Source organism: Hippoglossus stenolepis, chromosome 21, assembly GCF_022539355.2.
Source record: "Hippoglossus stenolepis isolate QCI-W04-F060 chromosome 21, HSTE1.2, whole genome shotgun sequence".
NCBI classification, from domain to species: domain Eukaryota; kingdom Metazoa; phylum Chordata; class Actinopteri; order Pleuronectiformes; family Pleuronectidae; genus Hippoglossus; species Hippoglossus stenolepis.
Window position 1 is genome coordinate 11621057 of NC_061503.1, and position 23034 is coordinate 11644090.

General features: G+C 41.7%; 1 protein-coding gene across 6 annotated transcripts in view; it reads right to left on the bottom strand.

Annotated features, from left to right (window-relative positions):
* The window catches only part of dock1 (dedicator of cytokinesis 1), a 170973-nt gene that overhangs the window by 106964 nt on the left and 40975 nt on the right, over positions 1 to 23034 (bottom strand). For 4 of the 6 annotated variants that reach the window (XM_035145036.1, XM_035145033.1, XM_035145035.1 and 1 more), the window contains 10 exons: positions 22650 to 22753; positions 21885 to 22068; positions 16209 to 16306; positions 13714 to 13803; positions 12660 to 12760; positions 12431 to 12559; positions 10017 to 10125; positions 8724 to 8735; positions 6542 to 6612; positions 1695 to 1801 (listed from right to left, as the gene is read on the bottom strand). In XM_035145036.1, coding sequence (XP_035000927.1) covers positions 1695 to 1801; positions 6542 to 6612; positions 8724 to 8735; positions 10017 to 10125; positions 12431 to 12559; positions 12660 to 12760; positions 13714 to 13803; positions 16209 to 16306; positions 21885 to 22068; positions 22650 to 22753 — 1005 coding nt within the window. The remainder of the gene's footprint in view (positions 1 to 1694; positions 1802 to 6541; positions 6613 to 8723; positions 8736 to 10016; positions 10126 to 12430; positions 12560 to 12659; positions 12761 to 13713; positions 13804 to 16208; positions 16307 to 21884; positions 22069 to 22649; positions 22754 to 23034) is intronic. The other 2 variants (XM_035145037.1, XM_035145034.1) reach the window with 1 other exon arrangement.

Sequence of the window (23034 nt, forward strand, 5' to 3'; positions counted from 1 at the left end):
AGAACATGTCACAAATCTGATAAAGACTTTTCTTTGGACCTTGAACAAATTTAAGATTAAACTTGAAAGGAAGACATGATGGTGAATCAGGCCAAACGGGTCTTAAAGGAGACATGTACTCATATTGAGGTTCTTGCATTTAATTTGTGTGATTACCTGAGAAGGTTTTCATGCTCTAATGTTCAGAGGCGTCTCAGGAGCTTCATTGGCAGAGAGGAGCTTCCTCAAATGAAGTCTTTAGGCTTTTTAATTTGGCAGATCTTTTACATACACAAAAGAAAATCTACACAGGAAAGGAAAATTCTTTAAAAAATGTAGTATGTCTCCTCTGAAAACCACCTGGCTAACTCATTTGTTCATTGCAATTGTCATTTTTGGGAATAAAACATCTCCAAAGTGGAGCTCAGCTTGGTAGCGATGTTAAATGCATTTAAGCATTCTCCATCACTGGTTTCACACTATTTGAAAACACACATGCACCTCAAAGACTAATGGAGAGTCTACATCGCAGCAACAAGTCCTGCTGCTGATCAGAAATCCATTCACAAGCATCGGGGAGGCCTGCTTGTCCACAATTACACCAACAGATCAATAGTAATGACTGGAGGACGACACACTGAGCGTTGCCCTTTAGTAGTTACTCACTAAACTGGCCAAAACACCAATCAGACCATTTTATGTTGCTAAAGTCTGAAAGGATCGTTAAGTTGAAGGCAGATACATTTACACTTTGTTGTGTTTAATATCAGAGATTATTCTATGTGGTAAACATGCCATTACACTGTGTATACTTTCCATTTCATCATTTGTTTTCTGTACATTCATGCTGAACTGAACATCTGCTGATGACGGAGGCAGAGAGCGACCGTGCAAGTGGATAATTGTTGTCCACCTCCTTTGCCTTGTCCGGCCGCTCTGGGGCATGTGTTCTCCCAGCCAGCCACATTAAATCACTGTGGATATTTCACTGGGGTTTGGAATTTTGCATTTAATTTACTACAACAGGCCATTATGTGACTGCGGGTGTGTTTGTCTCTGAATCTGACCTCACACGGCCTCGGAGGACCGCTGCCTCTGGCAAAGTGCTCGGCCCTGGACCGTCACTGCGGCAGGGACTTGTCTGCAGTTTGCCGCAGGCGAGCCTGGCTGCAGAAACCGGAGGTACAGGCTCTCATTAACTATCTCTACATTCCTGCCCTTCATATTTGACATTGCTGCAACCTGACCATGGTGTGAATGTGCATGACAGCGGAGTGCTGTTGGGGTGAGCTAAGGTAAGAGAAAGGAGAATAGAAATTCATACGGCAAAGGAAAAGGGAATAAATTGTAAAACAAGTAAGGAAGAAAGGGCCAAAACTTGAAGACTGGGTAGATTGGAATACTGATATCCTTTGACAGACAGGACCAGGTGATTTTTGCAGCGGGGATGCTTAACTCTCTTAGATAACAAGAGGGATTTCCACAGCACCTCACAAGTGACCTTTACTGTGGGCTCACACCGGGCTGCCACGGGGAGGCAGGTGGCGTGTGTGATTGCCTATATTCACTGTGAGTGAAGGTGCATGCGGCAAAGAGCAGTGAGTTCAGTTTGTGTGTGTGTGTGTGTGTGTGTGTGTGTGTGTGTGTGTGTGTGTGTGTGTGTGTGTGTGTGTGTGTGTGTGTGTGTGTGTGTGTGTGTGTGTGTTTTCTCTCACCGTGATGAGCGAAGAGATCACTGTGAACAATGTCGATCAGACAGTCAAGCTTCTGCTTCACCAGGCGACCCAGAGGAACCTTTAGGATGAACTCTGTGAAAAGCTTGCTGTGGAGACAAAGGGAGGAAAACAAAGAGACAAACTCATCAGGCTTCTCGGATTGGTTGACTGTGTCCAACCACGAGCAATCATCCAAAATGTAATTAAAGGCTCTGCAAACCCCCACTAGTACTTCTCAGATATTCTGGGGAGAGATTTGGTAACTGACCCATAGGAACTGTTCGAGGATGATGAACTCCGACGACAGCAGAGATTGATTTAGCTGCCTCTAACAATGTCAAGAAACAATGATTGATACCTGATTGATAAGTGAGATAGATTTCTCAGGTATTTACACTGTAAATGCTCTTTTCCCTAAAACCAAACACATTTCTTATCCATTTTATCCATTTAAGCCATTTCTGGCGTTATTTTCCAGAGAATGTAATAGATATAAAATACAGTCCTGTTGTCATATTAAATATAACATTTTACTCTCACTCCGACATCACTTTGTCAGTGTTTGGTCGCTTTCAGCCTCATCTCATGGCCTTCAGGGGCAGATTGAGTCTGCTCAGCGGTCAATGAGATGATTCATGACGACTGAGTACTTCATCTTCTCATGGAGGCCATGACATGAGGCTGAAAGCTCTGGGAAAAAAATCCAATGCGTGAATAAAGGATGGAGTACCATCAGATATCACAGCATTAAGACTAAGATTTGAAAAGCCATTTTACAAGTGTAAACTATGGAAATACGATTAATCTCATGGTTCAATGTCTGAATCCCATTTAAATTAAACCCTAAATTAAAGGTTTACAATTATAAAATATTTTAAAGATATAACTCTTAATATTATTTTAATCAAACTGTATGCATCTTAACAAAATATTGAATCCATGTCGTCCACCCCAAACACTGGCTGATTATGTTATATAATAATGAAGCTGCACCAAGTGAACGTACAACTCTGCTATGCTCCAACCCTTACTTCATATACTTACAATTCTAAAACCCTGAATTTTCTTAATAGGTTCAATAAAACAGCAGAAGTCAAGTGAGAGGAAAGTCAATCCAGCCCAGTGTGTCCGCCCCCACAGTCCTGAGAAGAGTCTAATCAGTGAAAACAGTGTGTGGGTGTGTGTGACCTTCACCTCTAATGGCTTCAGTAGACTTTAATGTTGCTGCAGTGTTTCAAAAAGCTACTGATCTGAAGGCTTGTTCATTCTCTACAACATTGCACACAGAGGCCCATTGCTCGACTTCCCTTTTTTTCAAAGTGATCACTCATTTCCTTTCAGACGTGACGTTCAGAAAAATTTTAAATAAAAAAAAAAGGCCGGGTCAGCATTACGTTGGCAAGCTGAGGCTCGAGGAGAAGAAGCAGAGAAAAGGTTCTGGCATCGGATGAAACGCTCCCACTCACAAAACACTTCAATTTATTCGCCTCCAGCTCAGCCACTCAGGCAGGTTTGTCCTAACAACACAAACAGCTGATACCACCTTCGCTCAGGCAGACCTGTTACTTACGACTAAGTGAACGCTTCATGAGAACCACAGGTTTTAGAATTAAAGCTAAAATAAAAAGCTGCTTTCATGTTGGTACCACTCAAACTACAGAGAGGACGGCAAAGCGCTTGTTTTCTTGTCTCACTTCATCTTTACCGGAAATACTACCTGGAAAACAAGTAGGATATATTATTATCTGTATTAGAACTGACAACCAGGACAGGTTTGATTAATGTCCCTCAATAATAGTCCAAAAATGTGCCAGATTTGGTGTTTTACTGTACACACTTCTTAGAGCTGGATAGAATTTGGTTCCTTTGGCTGCACAGCACTGGGAGGGGGGGCACAGGGAGGTCATCAGTGAATCATTTTTTAACATCCAAGAGTGTCAAAAGTTTCTCTGTGTCCCACTCCCGAGAAAAATTTACTCTGCAAATGGTAAATTTAATTGAGAGGGAAAGTGAGAAAGATAATCTGTCAAGGGAGCTGTCAGAGCTGAACAGAGAAATTGTGCATGGTAGACAGAATGGATTGGGTTTGGAAGGCTCTCTTAAAACCTCAGACCAAAGATCCACCCTCCGCTCCCGCTCCTGTGATAGCGGGGGAGTCGGGGCCAGAGGCAGAAACTTGTGTGGCCAAAAATCGGCTGTGGAAATTGCAGCGGCCCAGGGGCAGGACGTGAGCAAATGGAAGGTGCTCCCTGCTGAGCGCTTGCAAATGAGACGATTTTAAAGTCTAATACCGAATACCTACACGCATCAGCAGTAGTTGTGTTGATAAAAATAGACCCCAGTGTTTCTGATGATAAAATATTCAGGGCTTCCCCTTTTGAAGTGTAATTGAGCAAAAGTGGACCGATCCTGGCAACATCTTATCTCATTGTTAGATGATGGTATGAGGTCTTAAGATATTTATCAAGATGGTTTGGCTTTTTAGAGGCCGCCATGTCGTCCATCGTTATATAGTCTATGCATCTATCTTCTATGTATATAGTCCTAAAACAGCGTATGATCTGAACTATAGATTTAAAGATGCTAAAATGTTTTTTCAGTCGTGTTTGGAGCCGACAAGTGGGTCAGACAAGCTTTCCTCACAAATTTTTTATATAAAGCTCCGTAAATGAGGCCATTCAATTTAGTCTGAGCTGTGTCATTTAACAGAACAGATTAAAGACACAAAAGTGAGGATGAAGGGCACGGCCGTGAACCATTCGTCAAAAAACGCAATATCATCTCAAAAATTAGTTTTGGAACACCGCCCCCCAAAAAAGTATATGAAACTTGAATTTTGGGCCAAAGTTATAAATGTCAAATTTACGGCTCATTAATTTCAATATGTGAAAAAAAGAAAAAGTCATTCAGATGAAGGACAGATGATGAAGTTTTATGATCCTTTTTGTTATCATACATATATAATTTAGTGCCAGTGTAACATCAGCATGTGATGTTTCAGGAGTCATTTATTTAAACAAGCATTAAAGCTATAGCAGATGACATTCACGGTAGACGGCATTGACTGAAATGGACACTTAAGTGGAGTGCTCAATTGGTTTCCATGGCAACCTGCCCCGTCACAGTACAGCGAGGGAACGTTGAGTTATCGAATAAAATCATCTTGATGTAGAGAGACAGAAAAATAAATAAACAAAGCTTCTAAGTGTTAACCAAGGCTAAATGTTCCATCAGATTCTCTGGAAAAAGGTTATGTTCTGACCCCTGTCTGTTTGTTTGTTTGTTTGTTTGTTGCAGGATTAAGTAAAAACTACTCAACTGATTTTCACATAACTTAGTGGAAGTGTGGGCCAAGAAATAACCCATTAACTTTAAGTTAACATTAAAAAAGCCCAGCGAGACAGGGCTTTATTTAAAATCTTGATTACGAAAAATGTTGCATATTTAGGTGCATATTCAAATAAACATAGAGATCGAGCTGATTTAAATATGGTTTCATATGGGGGGTAGGATTCTATCAGCAATTCTACGGTAACAAATGGGGCTAGAAACCTATAACTATGTGTAGCTGAGAAAATAATAATAATTCTAAAAATAACTTAAAATAAAATAAATTCTTAGCGCCTTTCAAGGTATCCATGGCCGCTTTACAGAATAAGGGAAGGAGAATAAAAATAACACAAACCAAGGACAGAAAAAAAAGTGAAAGGCTAGCCAGGGATAAAGAAACTACTGTGAACTAGAGTGTTTTGGATGGGGCAGGTATTGCAGACTTTTGCCGAGAGAGAGTCCAGAGGGTGGTGGGGGGGCACTGAGGGACCAGGGCATGAAGGGATTTATAGGTGAGGAGTTTATATTCATCTTCCTTAGTGTTACACTTATGTCAACACTAACATGATGGATTTGGTGCAGAATATAAGAGGACAGTTGGGACTTGGCAAAGGTTTGCTCTCTACTAAGTGACATTCAAGTTAAAACGAAATCCAAGCAGATGCCTAAATTATTTCTTTCCTCTACATTTGCATAAATTATCTGCTGTGGTTTTAAAGAAACTCACAGAAACACACACAGATCGGTTGATAAATCGAAGGAAAAGTGTGGTATTAAGGTGTTGGGCCAGAACAGCTTCACTGCACCTTGACATTGATTCTACGAGTCACAGACTTTCTACTGGAGAGACCTGTCTGACACATCGGTGCAAAATCTGCCACATATGTTCAGCTTGGTTTAGATCTGGTGTCTGCAAAGGTCGTAGCATATCTATCATTTTCACACTCCTCAAACTATTCAGCGACCCACTCCTGCTGTGTGGATGAGATCTTTCATGTCCACCAAGGGTCCATCATCTAAATATATCTTTAATGTAATAATGAAAATGTTTTGTTTAAATAACCACATTGGTCTGCAGCAGCGGCACATTTAGGATTCGACCAACCAGCACGAGGAATTCACCTCAGCTCTCTCCGAGGCTGAGCTGTGAATATTGAAGTCACTAAATTATTCAGCGGCAGCTTTGAGTTCCCAGAAGATACAAACTCAGACACATCAGGTACGTTGGCGCAGGGCGGGAGACTTTTCAGGTGATTCTCTTCTGTCAGGTGCTGCGTTACGACGATAAAGATAATGAGATGCAACCATCTACTGTATGTGATTTATCTATTTGACTCCACAGGTCAGACTTGAACACAGAATTTCTAACCTTGAAAACAATAATTCTATTTGACAGATAAAAAAAACTATATTAATACAGTCTATTTACACTTTCCCTCAGATTATACCTGTTTACAGAATATTTCAGTGCAATGACGATGAAACACGTGAATATGTCACGCGTCATATGACATTACCTCAGTTCCTTGGGATCGAAGACCAGCTTGACATCATTGACAATCGTGGGAACGTATTTGAGCGCAGCCCCCTTTAAAGAAGAAGAACAAAAGGAAGCGCCACATGATTACATTCATCTCTAATTAATTCATTCATTGATTGACATTTAGCAGGGTACTTGATCTCCTATTATGTAATGTAAGGTGGGAATTGAGTGTTGCTGCTTTGTGAGCCGTGAAGTGCAAATGAGTCGTGTAGCTTCATTAAGCTTATTCCGCGTCTTCCTATTTCATTCACGGAAGTAATAAAACAGCTGCAACAGAGAATAAATGCTTTTAATCAGCAGTATGTACAATAAAAATCATAATGAATAAGCAATCACTCTCAGATAAGCCACAACCCAGACACTACAGCTCCACTCCTGGAGTCTCCTCCCATGTGCATGTCTTAATTGATTTCATTCAGTCGACTTGAGGGGCAGGAAATGGTGTTAAGAGTCCTAATAAATAAGCTGGGACGAAAGGAAGACCTCCCCTAATGATACCTTGATAGACACCGCCAGATCGGATCTACATACTCATCGATACTATAATAAAGTCATCAAGTGCCTGCACCCGGCGGCTGATTACAGCGCCAACCATTAATAATGGGAATGATTAACCGAGCCGACACTTCCCTCTCCGACTGCCGCTAAACGCCGGCCGAGGCGGGTTGGAGGTGTTTATACAGCATCTGTGCAAATTAGCAGCGGTGACAGTCGGGTCTCACTGAGGTTGATTAGCCGTACAGACGAAGTGCGCCGGACGTCACCTGCTACAAATCCACTGTTAATTATTTGTGGAAATATGTGACGGGTAATTAGCTGCGTTTAAAATGAGGGTGGGCAGGATTCAATAAATGAAAACCCTCCACATGCAGCAGCAGATATTGAATTTAGAGTAAAACTGAAATCTTTACTTTGATTATTCAAGCATGGATCTTGTCGTGACCTTCAGATAAGATGCTTTAATCTGCTCTCATCTTATTGGATTTTACCTTCAGACCTGATCCAATAGCAAGTGGTAAGTGCTAAGCTCGGGTCTGAATGTACCCAAATGCATGTGGAGAATTGATCCAACCACATTCGGAGGTCTGGGATGCATGTGGCCTGCACAGCTTTTGATTTTACACTTCTCTGTGTCCATCCATTGATACTTTTCTTCCATTGATGCTGCACAACATTCATTCAGCCCCTGCTGACTGCTCTCTTGCATGTAGCACATCTGTAAACTCAGATAAGATAAAAACTAGATAATTTGGTCTTTGCGAATGGAAAAGATGCACGTAATATATTGGCATATAGAGCAGGGAAGTCAGACTTGATCACAAGTGGTCACAGGAGACGCATTCAGATCTCTCAGGATGGATTGTTAATACCAGATCTGAACGGAGCCTCAGAGTTAGAAAGAGTGAAACATGGATTTCAAAGATCCTGTTTGACTTGTTTTACAAACCTGCCTCTTTCTGATGACAAGCCAACTCCTTCTAATTACTCACTGAAGAGGCCATTTTAGCTTTTTATGTCTGTTCTGGGCAACAACCAAACCCCCCACCTGTTGTGTAGGACTGTGTTGTGTGAGGTGTCACTCTGCGTGTGCCTCTCAGTCGCCACCAGCATGTGTTTGTGTGGGTTCGGGGGTGTTTATCAAAGCTCTTCTCTGCCTGAGTGTGGATCTATCCAGATGTTCATCAGGACTCAGATGTGACGTGCGATGGGACTGCTCATTAGCTTCCACCTGTCACTGTGCTTTCACAAGGGCGGACTTAGGGAAAAGAAAAAAAAAAAGAAGAAAAATATCCAGGATTTCTCGCTTTCGTGCCCGTTCCTCAAGATCAGTTTTTAATTTACTGACTGTAAAGCTAATATCTCACCCAATTACACAGCAACTGACTCCTAATTGAGTCCTGAGCTTCTCCTATGGTTGAGCGTGCACATGGATCTACTGTAGGTGCGTCGAGGTGCGTCTCCCTGCGATTATGTTATCTCTAAAGGCATAGGTGTGTGCGTGATTTGAGTGACAAATATATTTGTGCTTCTTGGCTTCAAATCTGCAGTCAGAAAGTTTTGGGTTAAGGAAAATGGAATAAAAAACAATAGAGGAAATGATTGAAAGAAGAGAGGGAGCTTAAAGGGAAGGAGGGGAAAGGCGATGAAATAAATACCTTAAGGAGCAGCTAAAGAGCAGAAAGCCAGAGGAGCCCCAGAACACAGGACAGTCAAGGTCAGAGGGAAAGAAGAGAGAGGAAAAACACAAACACATACACATACACAGAAGAACACAGAGCGAAATCAACAAGAGGACAAACATACATAATGTGTGGAAGGAAGATCAATCTGAAAGGCTGGGACTGGAAGAAATATAGTTCATCACCATGAATAGTGTTTAAAATTCAATTAATTGTTTGTGACACATGTGCTGGTATTGATACAAAACAAATAAGGTAAACTTTAGATATGTCACTGTTTGAGGTTGTAAAAAAGAGAAAATTAACTTTGTCCAAATTAAAGGGTTTAAAATCTAATATTTGATTAAAATATGAAAAAATATGACCAAAAATAAGTAAAAGGTTTAGAATTTGTCTTCTTTGATTTTTGGCCACTGCAGACATGCTTTTGGTCTGTACCTAAAAAGTTTGGTGGTTCCAGACGGAGCTGAAATCTTATCAAGAGCATTACATTTTAAAGCAAGCCCTTATTTGCTTTCTAACAGAGAGTTAGATGAGAAGATCGATACAACACTAGTATTAATCCTCTAAATACTGTGTGGAGCTAAAGTCAGTAGCTGGTTTAGCGTCAAGACAGGAAACAAGTGTAGATCCATAGACTGTCTCTGTCCACAGGTAGAAACACGAGCACAAACTAAAGCACAGCAATATTCAAAAATATCTTTATCCCCTATAGAACTCTAACTTTTGCAGGGATTAAATTAACAAGACGCAATGTGTTAATGAGCCAGCTACAAAAGGTGCTGGTAGATAAGCTCACACGTAACCGGCTGTGGTTTTTCATATTCATATTTGATCTTCTCATTCAAATCTCAGCAAGAGAGCAAATCAAAACACTTCTCAAAATGTTGAAATATTCCTTTAATCATCTATTCTATATAAATTATTTTATTTTATGTGCACCCCTACTTATGACACACAGACAGAATATGAGAGTAAAGAAAAGAAAAAGATCTGCGTATAGACGCGAAAATGTGAAGAAAACAAAGATGTAGGACAACGAGAGAATCAGCACTTTAACATTTATATCTAATAAGCTGCTGGATGACTTCACATCTAACGAGATACATGCATCTGCAATTACAGAGCATGTCATCCAAAGTACATCACAGCAGATTTATTTACTATTCACACAGCAGCAGTTATTTACTATTCACACAGCAGCAGGTTTTCTTTGGTGCCAAGTCTCAGTGATAGCATGCAGTGAGGCTTGTGTGATATTCAGCCTACCTTCACCATGCCAGTGTTTTCTGAATTACTGTTCATCATTTCATTAAAGGATGTGAAAAGGTTCCTCAAGGACTCCATGAAGTCGGCCTCTCCTTTGTTCTCGTAGAGCCTGCGAGGAGACGAAGTAGAGAATTACATTGGCAGCCGATCACAAGACTGTTGTTTGTTTCATCCCTGTGTAAACAGCCCCGCCTGCAGAGGAAGTGACAAGAGTTTGATGATTCCCGGTTAAATCGTTAAAAGCAGCCAACAGAATGGCCCGTGTGTGTTATCAATGCAAATGTTCTTGGACGGGAACCACAGACATCACTCTCGCTGCCAGCCAGATTAGCATTTAAAACAACATGACGGGACCCTGAAGCACCTGCCTGCTTTCATGTGGAAACAAAAATCTGAAAAATTAATGATCTATGCTAATGACCCTCCTGGAACATGATACGAGGAGCAGAACGCAAATGCCACGTAAGGGTTCGCTGACTTTTCTTTCAGGGGCTTAGTATTAAAAAAATGTCTCTTTTGCTAGTTTGGTTCCAGGGAGTAAATAGCTGCCCGGCGAACATGGCAATGATCACAGGAAGATTTCAGAAAACACTTCCTTAATTTTAAAGTGCGAGGGAACACAAAGCAGGGCTTCCTCCATAATCCCCTCAAATATTCAAATGCATTTATCCCACTTGCAGAGCCCATAAATCTCCCCAAACTGGGTATTAACCGTAAATGATCCGCATTGTGCTCGCCGCAAAGTAATTAAGTGTGTCAACCATTTGGATTAAAAACAACAAAAAAAACTGAAATCAGGATTTGTGAGAGAAATGTATATTGTTTGAACACGCACAGTGACGCAGAGGAAGGCAGGTCACAGAGGGGTGACGTGTTTTTAATCCACTGCATCAGATTTGACTGTCTTTCTTGCAGAGGGAGGGGGTTGTGGCGCCACAATCTCTCGCAGGGCCGCAGGGTATTACAACGGTCCAGGATAGTCACCGTCGAGGGCTCAGAGAAATCATGGGATTAGAGGCGTCCGTCTCAGAACTCCCCCGACAACAATTACTTACGTTTCTCACCTACAGCACCAAGGAGCAGAGTAAGCTCCGGACAGCCGCACCAGACTCGAGTCAAGGCGACAAAAATGGTGGGATTAGAGTGTCTCCTCTAACATTTATAGAACTGTTACGCTGACCTGCAGTGAAAGCCCTACTACAGCCTTGACACCTTCAGGTCAGAGCTGCACGAAAGGCACCCACAAATACAAGTTCACAGTTTAACAGAATCTGAAGAGTCTGACTGGGCCGGACTGAGCTCATACTGGCAACCAACCAAACACAGTTTTTCAACAACTTCAAACCACAGCTCCACTCTGAGGTTGGAGGCTGTTATTCGTTATCCTGTGAGAAGAAACCACTCAGCGAACACTGTGAACGTGGACATCTGTGGGACAGAGCGACGTTCCCGGGGTAAGTGAGGTAAAGGACGGAGCGTCCTCCAGACACGGGACGGAAAACCAATCAAACTCTGCACACTCAATTAGGTCAGGATCATACATCAGCCCCTCAGCCTCAAGCAGCTTCGTTCGGGCGCTCGACAACATTATCGTCTATTTAACATCCTCACAGCCAATTATAAACACATCCATAGATACCGCCTCAGCCCAAAGAACTGTATTCAACAGCAGCTCCGAACTGTGGATAACACAATCAGAACGGCACACAATATTGAATTTTATTATGAAATGACACTACAACCACCAGTTTTCTGAAATACATGGACAAGCATGTGTGTTTTCAGTGCTGTAAAAACTTATTCAGCTCATTAAGGACACTGCTGGTGGTTAACGACAGAAACATCTCGCTTGTCACTTGTCATTTGAGCACTTTTCTCACCATGTAAAGATTCAGTGCATCAAGGCTGTAAATTATTCTCTTACATTCTCTACATAGACTGTAAATAAAGATGGACGACACATCTCCACTTCTTCCCACTGTGCAAAAATGGAGCCAAAATGTCACTGATTCGGATGCGGCCATCTTGCAACTCACTCTTCACTCTCAGTGACTCAATTATAAAAAAAACTTACTGGAAAAATAACAATGGAACATGCATCAAAACAAATTTATTGGTTTATAACTTTTGTCCCGGCTGCTAACATGGAGAAGCCAGGGTTTATGACTTGTACTGCAGCCACCAACCAGGGGATGACCGTCCTTTATATACAGTCTATGAATAAAACAACTGGATGAGGTTACGAGTACATAGACTATTCATGATCACACTAAGTTGTGATGCTGTTTGTGTAGGTGCAAGACACCTTTGAGTCATGGAGGCTGATGCAGCGATGCCTCTGTACAGAGTATCTGGTATTAACAGCTCTGTAGCACAGTACTATGTGGATATTCTGTGTGTGCTTGAGGACGTACTGGTTGAAGAGGACTCTGGAGCGGACAATGAACTTGAAGATATACTCCAGAGCCTTCATGGCCTTCAGCAGCTGCTCCGTCAGCTTCTCAGCGTTGTCCACGTAGTTCTTCAGAACTTTGGTCAGTTTCCTGTGAACACAACCACACAGAGCATGACAAGTATACAAAAACATTATATAATCACGTTGTTAAATGTCCTGTTTGTTTGTATGGAGGGTAATTAACTTACGTGTACGCCAGTGTGGCACTGAAATGCTTCCGGATGTAGGTCTCCAGGACGGGGTTAAAGTGCTGGAACTTCCTGTCGGCTATGAGCCCAATTATGAACACCTGTCAGAGAACAAAGACACGCCCATTAATATGTAAGCCACATGGCTCGTAACGGAGAGCAGGACAAAGTGGCCGTCTTACTCAATATGGTGAAATAGATTAGGAAAATTCAACAAGATTGCATTTGAGGCGAAAGCCATTTTCTCTCAATTCTCCAGCCAGCGGATAATCTAGGACACCCAACAACACAATTTCTACCTCCTTCCTCTGAAAGGGAAAAACTGCTCTTTACAGATGCTCCCCATGTTAGGCAGTGGCGTAAGAGATAGGATTCTGCCAAATACTTTGTCAACTCATTGGCTACAAATACCAGATTTCAAACATGACAACGTTACGTACTGGAAAATTCAACAGGCTTATTTACTTCTGCCTTTTCCAAGATTTCCTTCCTGCTCTACCCTGCAGGAAAATGAGACTTCTACTGTTCAGACAAACAACTGGCATGGAAATGCTGCCTTGACATTACAAATTCAAGCAGCTCAATACAGCAGTGATTCTACATGAGATGCAGTGTGTCTGCAATTCCCTCAGTAAATGATTAGCCACACTTTTCATTTACATACAACAGGAAACAGTTAGTGAGCTACATACATACAGTGCAGCCAGCATGTAGTTTCTATGGTTTTGACTCTGTAGGCCAGCATATGGATGTAGGACTGAATTTAAGTTATCGACTTGAATAAAACATCCATATTAGTCACTTGAAGTGGAGAAATTCTAACTGTTCTATAACCAAAAACATATTTAGTAACAATTTAACAGCACAATAAATCTAAATGCAAATACTTTTGAATTATATTGCAATATTGTGTTAACATTCCTATTGTTTTACCTGGTGACATTTATTATTGCATCTGAGAGTGAAATGTGTCTGACTGTTTATTTGTCCGGACAGGAACCCCCCCGCTGGTATGAATTATGTTCTGCTGTTACCAATTTGCTTCCGAACTCACCAAGGCGTCGAACACCAAAGTGTCGAAAGTGTCACTGTCGGAGTTTTCCATCATGATGTTGAAGAGAGCGTCCAGAGTGTCTTGCAGAAACTAAAAATGACAGAAGCACAGCATGTAATGGCGGTTGATATTTATTCCATTGATGAAATATGGCAAGAAAAGACATGGATATGGAAATTTAGCGAAATGACAAAACTGACTTCACCGCTCTTTCACATCAATATCAAATTGATAATCATGTCCTTGTTTGAGGAAGCTGGTGACATTGAGGTGATACATTAACTTCTAGGAGAGATTTCTGCAGTTTGAAGAAGCCGGATGTCTTTAGCTGGGGATTTTATTCAGTGAATAAAAGCATCCCAATGAGAGCTGGATGATACAGTTCAAATTATTATCATTTTTACAATGCTGCTACATTTTGAATTACAAAACATACTAACACTGACATCCAGCTCATAAATAGTATATAAAGTAGCATTTTTGCCCTGTGGTTGTACGACTCCACCAACCTTTGACCACTGAAATCTAATCAGTTCATCTTTGAACTGCTCAAAATGTCAAGATATTCCCTAAAGGCAGAGATATCAGGTACAAGTGGCCAAAAACATGATCTTGACCTATGACCTCCAAATCTAATTATTTAATCTGTGAGTCGAAATAACATTTCTACCTAATTTTAAGAAATTCCATCAAAGCGTTCTTGATATATCTTGTCCGCAGAAATGAGAAACAACCAAAAACATGAATCCTCCAGCCACTGGCTCTCACTGGCGCAGATGCATACAACTAAACAAAAAAATTTTAACAACTTAATTAATTGTAATATATTTAAATATATTTGATCCACCTTTTTCAATAAAAAGCTTAGTAATGTAAATCTCAGGTTTATAAATACAATCATAATTGCCAAGTTTGAATGCAAACCTGCTGAAAATAACCCCCTTTGCCCTGGTTGGTGCAACCCAAAGCCAAGCGCTCTGACAAGGCCACGTGTGATCCCTTACTCAGCTTTTACAAGTGTTCCATGAGCCAATATTAAGCTCTATGAAGACAGCAATAACTTCCCTGTCAGCAGTACATCCTGAAACACTAACTATATACAGCCTGCCTCTCTGGAGAAACATGCTCCATTTACTCAGCCAATTCTGAGGCGACGTGAAAACAGATGTTAAAGTGTGGGAAACCGAGCTTTCTCTCCGCGCAGTACCTGGTCCGTCACCTCGGGATGGATGATATTCATCAGGTTCTCAATGACAAACAAACATAACTCGCACGCAGTGGAGTTTAAACCACAATTCAATCTCGAGATGGTTCAGACTGCATGACGGAGATGAGGTAGGAGCGTCCTGTTCATTCACTCACTGTATAACAATATAAAAATTGAGAAAAAAAAGCAACTCAATCGGAAACCCCCATTTATGATTTATTCATGATTTTCTTTGTGTGTGCATAGTATCAAATTCACACTATACAACCATAAGTACTGTATAATCTACTGTGGTATTGTTTTCAAATGGCAAACAGAAAATGTCTCCTAATTGCACACCGACAGCCTCGGAGCGCTTCAGAGGGACCGGGAGCTAATGTTGCGGTAATAATAATCACACCCCCGTGGTTTAATGAACTGGTCCAGCTGCGGCTGACACATCTATCTGGTCTGATCAAACCTGTCTGGTGAAGGACTTCCTCAGATGCGCCGCAATCTGCCAGGCCCCCAGCCGGCCCACCGGAAAAAACTTTTCTCTTGAAAGTGATTTATTCATCTGCCCCATGCTGAGAACTTTAAGGGCCTGTCTACACTTCTGACAGCAGGTCATCTCCTCCTCTCCTGTGGGCTGTGTGTGGTGCTGTGTGCTCTCTCTCTCTCCTCACTTTAATACACACGCAAAAAAGAAAACAGGAAGTGGGATTGTATGTGAAGTAGCTGTAGTTTTCAGGAACAATAGGTGTTGTGTGTGACTGTATTGCTTATCTGTATCCAGGCAATACAACCATAAAGGAAACAAAACCTACAAAAGACAGTAAGTCAAGAGTAAGGTTCGTTTCCCTTTCAACTGATGTTGTATCAGGTTTTTTTCGTGTATGTTAATGTCCTGCAAAGTTAAAAAGCCCGAAACTTCCACATCATTGTGATGTCACACTTACCCATATCTACATAATGCACACCTAGCAGCTGACAAATGGAAGTGGTTGACCAATCACAACAGAGTGGGCCAGTTGGAGAATTAGAGGAGACTGGGCTTTATTGGGAGGAGTGGGTTAAAGAGACAACCAAGTGTTTCAGACAGGGGCTGAAAAGAGGAGCTGCAGCAATGGACACTATGAGGAAAGTGATGTGTTATCTGGACATAACAGCATCTTAACATTTTCAAACTAATAACCCCAAGATTATGAAGCTGATTATGAGCATATATGTCTCCTTTAGAATCGTTTTCGCTCCAGCTTTGACAACACAGGGAGCTAGCACAGCGGAGGGAGTACTGTCATTTTCTGACCTTGACGACTTCGCCACCTTCCACCTTCATCAGCTGACGGAGGTTCTGCTGCAGCAGGCTGGTGTTGGAGCGCCACTTCAGCAGGCCAAGGAGGTCCACTGAAAAACAGACAAACATGGAGTCATTACCACAAAGCACTGTAGGTCCATCCTGCCAATGGTAAATACAGCGTGAAGAGAGACGAAGAGGCACACACACATTCACGCACGTCAGTTGGTAGATTTCACAATTGCAGCGTGAATGGTAAATCTCTCACTTTAATCATGGGAAATAAATCAGGCACACGAGGATGAGACGTGATGTGATTAATCACGTTCCGCACAGAGCTCGTTCAGACCACCTTTGGCAGGTTATCAAGATGGGAGCTTAAAAATGCCATTGTGTCAATTTATTATGGCATTGTATACGTCAGCTCCACGAACAGGAGCCAGACTTTCTCCAAGGGCAAAAAACATTAGTCTTTTAAAATGTAGCGAGTGTGTTTGGAGACTTCAGTCGGTTTAGAGGCCGATTGGGGGTCGACACTATTCAGCCTGAGAAAGGCAGATGTCTAACAGACTCAAGCTAAGGACCGCTGCATTGTGTTGATCACTATTACCTCTGCCAACGGGGTAATAATCGTCCGTGTTCATCTGCGTGTTTGTTAGTTAAAGAAAAACTACTGGAAGGAATACTACGAAACCACAAACCAATTCAAATCTGTTTTGGATCCAGATCAACGAGTTTTCCTTTCCAAACATTTTCCTTGAATTTCTCAGAGAAATATGGATCTTAATCAAAAATGTTTAGGGGACCATTAACTAAGTTAACACTTAACTAAGTGCAATATTATCCAACTGTGCAATATTATCATGTGCAATATATTTGAGTCCATATTCTCATCTGCTTCAATGCCCTGTGTTTTATGCTATTTATTCCAATGTTTTTGTATTTATTTTTAGACTATTGTCTTGTCTGTTTATTACTTTCTTTACCACTGGGACACTTTCTTGTAGACTGCACAATGACAAGAAAAGCCCTCAATTGAATTTAATTAAATGATTCATTGATTAATCCTCTCAGTTACCTTGCCGTCCAGATACAAGCCAGAGAGAGAAACTCTCTTAAAAGAATATTTGGGGCGGGTTTATTTACCAAACCTACATTGATAAAGCAGCTAAGCTCAAGAAACGTAGTTTACAGAAGGACCAAGCCAGCATCCCTTTGTCGAACGCTGCCTCTCTCCACGTGCCATGTTTCATCGAGTATGGGCGAGCCAATCATGCATGGCGACACAGTGATGGATGCCTATCATCTGCGAGCCTGACAACCTATCAGGGCTCAGTCAGATCCAGTTCAAACCACCAAGGGATCCCCTCCTCCCCAGAATTTGAATTTGAAAACTGACGCTTAGGCGCCCAAGAGAGACAACTGGAATGAAATTGGGATAAATCATCAGGCAGCTTGTTCCCAATGAGAGACAGCTGTTAGCGGCCACGCTGTCTGTAGCACATGGGACAGCGAGGCAGCTCGAATCCCCGAGTGACAAATAACATGCTCAAGACTGACTGTCCTTGCAGGCAGCCAGATTTAAAAGATGCAACAAAAATGTCAGATGGAGAGTGGAGTGCTGGAGTAATTAATTTTGAGGGAACAGGTTATATCGTCACTTCACAAGCGAAATCCACAAGAGTCCCCATTATCACCGTTTGAGTGTTTTGTTACCGAACACTTTGCATGACAAGAGCATTGTCTGTTGATTTTTACCAGCAAACCAAAGTCTAATAGCTTGTCCTTTTATTCTTAATATTAATAGCCTTGTATCCAGTTGTGAAGTTTTTAAGTGCATGTCTTTGAACACGATGTAAGAGCACATTCAGGCATAAATCCCCCACTTAAAAAGACATTTTAATGAAATACGTTTTTTTTAATTCCAGCCAAGGTGGGAACAGAACGTTACATCTTCCGCCCCGGCCAGTCCCGCTCCCTGCTCGGCTGTCATCGGATCTCTAGCTTCTCCTCCAGCCTCCACTTAGAGAAGCACACTCCAAACACCCAGGGAAGGAACCGGTAGCCACTTCACACACGCTCCCAGCACTGGGAGAGCGTCTGCATAAATCTAGCTTAATTAAAAAGAGTGTTTCATCTCAGATGTGGGATCAGGGATGAGGTGTGTCGTGTATGAAGCAAGTGGGCTGTTGCAGGGGGCATTTTTCTTTTTTTCCAGAGTAAGTCCACTTAGAGCAAAGACGAATATGAGTTGAGGTGGTGATTGAGATGTTTAGATACACTCAGGACGGCAAGAGGAGATTATTATCATTTTCATTTCACATGTGGATTGTTAATATTTCACTGCATTATTTAGCCATCACAATTTTCCAGAGCCAAGTAATGTCCCATAGGTTTGATTTGATTAATTGTGTTTTTGGGCAACCAAGCACATAACTGAACCTCGAGTAGCTCAAAATCACAGCCATGCTACAATTTTCCAATCAGCCGACCTGACGATCTCGCCAGTATCGGCGAATCCAGTTATAGAGGAGCTGTGACCGCTTGTAATCGGATGTCACAGAGAAGAGTTGAAAGAGAGAGAGAGATGAATTCTCTGAGGCACACTATTGTATTAGCAAAATAAAATGACAAATCGTCCAAAAACAACCCAAAAAACCACCAATCCAAATGAGTAAGGCACTCAATGTAAGGCACTTTGAATAAAAGTGCTATATGTGGCATATGCAGTCCATTAGACCTTTTTCATTCTCCAACAGCAGTACAAAACAAATTAATTTATGATATAATGCAGAAAAAAAAATTGTATAGGAGGTGGATTGGCTTTACGTTTCTTTATTAAAACCCCCGCCCCCACACAAAACTCCAGGAGCTTTGGCCTAGGATGATATATACACACACTCATCAGTGTAATCAGTCTCATCACCAAAAACCTATTAGTGCCTTGCATGTTGCCACCAACAGGTGCCAGGTAAATTTCCGTCATGAAGCTACTCGACAGGACTGAATCTTCTCACCAGGACCCACAACATACTTTTCATAAAGATGGACAACATGACTGCTCCCCAAAGGGGACATCAAAGTGTCCTAATTGCCCCCTGGTGGCTCGTTGCAGTAAAGGTCATAAATCCCACTTCCTCCATGTTGGCAGATGGAACATGGACCAAACTTCAGAGTCAAAGGATGTATGTTCAAGTGCTGCGTAAGTGATGTAATAAAAATGGGGGGAAACGTCATGATTGACAGCTGAGACTGTCTCGCAATTTGTCGAGCACATGTGACTTTGACACCGGGGCTCCATCTTCCCCGATCCCTACCGCGCAGACTGTGGTTCCGAATAACATCATCAGTTCAAGATGGCAGCGTTTGCATCCATGCAGGATATTTAGGCTGCTTTATTTCCATCTGTACAGTCCAAGGGGCGAAAAGGGGAAAGAAAGGAGGGGGAACTAAGAAGAGCAGATGTGCCTATTCGTCTACAAAACAGTGAAGAGAACATTTGGAGCAACAGACATTTCATCTGACTTGTGTAATGAGTGTGGGCAGGTTCACTGCTGTAACTGAGACTGCTCATCTGCTGACATCAACGCCCACTGATCAGAGTAGGAAGCAACACGACTGTATTTAAGTGACAACTTAAACCACAGACTAAACTTAATAACCCTCAATGGGAATATTACTGCAACACAGAACGCCCTCTTCTTTCACACAATATATGCAGCAGCCCTTTGGCAATTCTAGGGATCTAACAAAGGCTTATTTTTGGTTATACATGTTATTTGGGCAAAATAACAAGAAAATGTACTCGTTCCTCCCATGCAGGTTTTTTTTTTTATAAGACAGCTAAGATTTACACAAGGCCTGTGAGTGAGTGTGGCAGCTGGTAGAGAGAAGACTTCCACTGAATATTGATGTAAACATTGCACAGTTTCTCCTTTTTAAAGCCACTGTCAAGTGAAAAGCGTGTGTTTCCTAAATGTCACCGCATCAAGCTCAGCAGCCATGTGTTTTTCTTAAATCATACAAAAAGATGCCGAGATGCAAGAGCTTCTGTTCTTAACTAAAAGACAAAACAAGAAAAGTCCTGTCTTCCTCTAATGGGAGAGGCAGTCGGAAGATAAAACAAGTTTTAAACTAAAATTGGGGGGAGGAGAGAGTAAAAGGTGAAGTTATTCCTCCAAGTGCCTGTTGAAAACATTGATCGCATTTTACAGACTAAACCCGTTGTACAACTTTGACAGCCCACACTGTTTGTGCACGTACTGCTCCCCTGTGCAGTGACGGATGGTCCCTCTCATTTCAGGTGTGTTTGCTTTTAGTATTACCTCCAAATGAAGTGGATTTGACAACGGGGCAAAGATTTTGTTTCAGTTACAACCTGTTTGACCTCCTCAGCGCTCGGCGTCCTTACTCCATCAAGCTTGTCGGGGGATATCGTAATGTTTTAATACGCGTGCCATCGATCGGTAAGCAATGCCGTGCTCAGCAGATATACATTTTGGAAAGGTATAGGATTAAAGTTGTAATAAAGTGAAGCTATTCTCTCTCATGAAAAAGAACATTTTAGGTAAACACATGAGGTTCTTTTCAAAAGGGCAACACAAAGATTATTGAGTGTGAGCTCTGACATTGAGAAACAGGCAACACATCATCAATTTGCTTCAACAGTTCACTCTGCCCTTGCCCAACAATTTAAAATGATCTTAGTACAAGCATGAATAAAAACATTAGGGCACGATGCACTTCTTATTCAAACAAGCTGTTGCTGTGGACGAGCAAAACAATTAATTTAGTTAAAGTCAGCCTGCAGTGAAATTGTCCCTTCTTCATTGTCACTCTCTTTCAGGTTGTGGCCAAAAAAAACACACACAGAGGAACCGAGGAAGCTTTGATTTTAACTCTAATTAAAAATGGAGGCTCGGTCCTGCATACCAAAATAAACAAAGAAGCACAATGCATCAAGCACAGGAGAAAGCGAGGCAGGCACGTCGGAGGGTTCTGTTGACTGTGAAATCAGAACCACTCAGTCTGGAAATACCAACATGTCTGTGGTGATTTATAAACAGGTATAAAAGGCTGGAGCGAACTCAACAGGCCAAAATCCTTAAATCGATCAACCACGAAGAACAGATGGGGATTTCTCCTTAGCAGAGAAATCCGATCCACTGACGGAGACTGATGCAGAGGGAAGTTGGAGAAGAAGGTGGGATGAGGGAGAGGAGGGTGAAGGAAATTTTGTCAGAGTGAGGGCAAGTGTCCAAAGTGACCAGGTGGAAAGAAGCGAAACACGACAGGGGTCCCAAATTCCTACTTTAAGTGATGTATGGTTACTGTGCACGGATAATCTGTTTTAAATTCAGAGGCTGTATGATTACATCATACCAAAAGGACAGATGTTACTATTCCGATTTTATCGGAAATGCCTCCGATAAAATCGGTCTTCAAACTATATTATTTTCACCCAGATTATTTTCTTTTCCTGTAATTTACTTTCTTCTCCACCGTTCCAAATCAGCAGTTGCGCTATACTGGCAAGAACTGGCCACTGGCAAGTACTGTTATTAGAGCAGCAAAGAAGCAGTATCGGATTCAATATTGGGAAAGGAAAAATGGTATCAAAACATCTCTAAAAATAACACATTGAAAAAAAGATGAAAATATGAACTGTAGAGGTGCAGAGGCTCGTACCGTTCTGTGTAAGCTTGGTGGAGCAGACCAGTGTGGCGATCTGGAAGGAGTCCTTGCTGATGGTGCAGTTGCCCAGGTTGTGGGTGCTTTTACCGGTGGTGGAGTAGCCCTTCTCCTCCAGCTCCAGCTTGGTGGCAGGTAGGTTCATGTACAGAGACGAGTCTTCCATCTTCTTCGCCTCTGCCTGGTTTTCCCGGGATAAGATTGAGTCAATATATGAGCAAATTAACAATTTACGACTGAGGCAGTTGAGGAAGCTCGTTAGTTTTTCCAGTAACACAGAAATCCATATCTGCTGTTTCTGTTGTGATGAAGTATTGTGTTCCATTACTGTGAGTCTTTGTCTTTTCGCTGTGTTTACTGCCAGTCGTTGCATGTGGGACTAATAACAAAACTCTTTGCCAAACAGTAATTTCAACTGACAACTGCAACGCAAAAATATGAGACAAAGAAAAATCTATTCGGGGGAAAAAAATTCCACATTGCCTTTTTAATGAACATAAATGGACAGTGTGATGCAAAGGTATAATTATGCAGGGGATTTCAATTGGAAGGTAATCTCATTTCACTTTGGGGTTGATGTGTAGCTACTATACAATTCTCCATAGAAGGCAGTGAAGCTATTATAGTGACAGTTACTAATAACACCGGCCAATTTTTCACCTACGCCTCAGCTCTGTCATGACGAGTGTGGGCCGGAACAAAGACGCCAGAAAAGCCAGAGACGGACTTTTAAATCACGTTACGGGATTGTTTGACGTTTACCTTGTACACGATGAAATCGTGCTCACCGTCCCTCAGCGTCGTCCCGTCGTACCTCATCAGCTTCACGAAAGACAAAGCAAATATCTTCTCTGATTTGTCTTTTGCTGTAGGAGGAGAGAAAATAAACACATGAGGAACACATGGAGGAGATATTGTTTTTCTTCACTTTCCCATTTCTACACAAAACAAACTTTTTTTGTGTACGTTTACAAACTAAAAAGACCACATCTTACAAGCGAATATACTGTGAGTGTTCTTCAGTAAACCCAAGGCTCCATTATGAGCTTGCAGGGACAGTCTCCACATCAATGAACCATGCAGCGTGGCTGACTTTACAACAAGTCATTAACAAACTAGCAGACTAATAAAACAGATCACCCCAAAT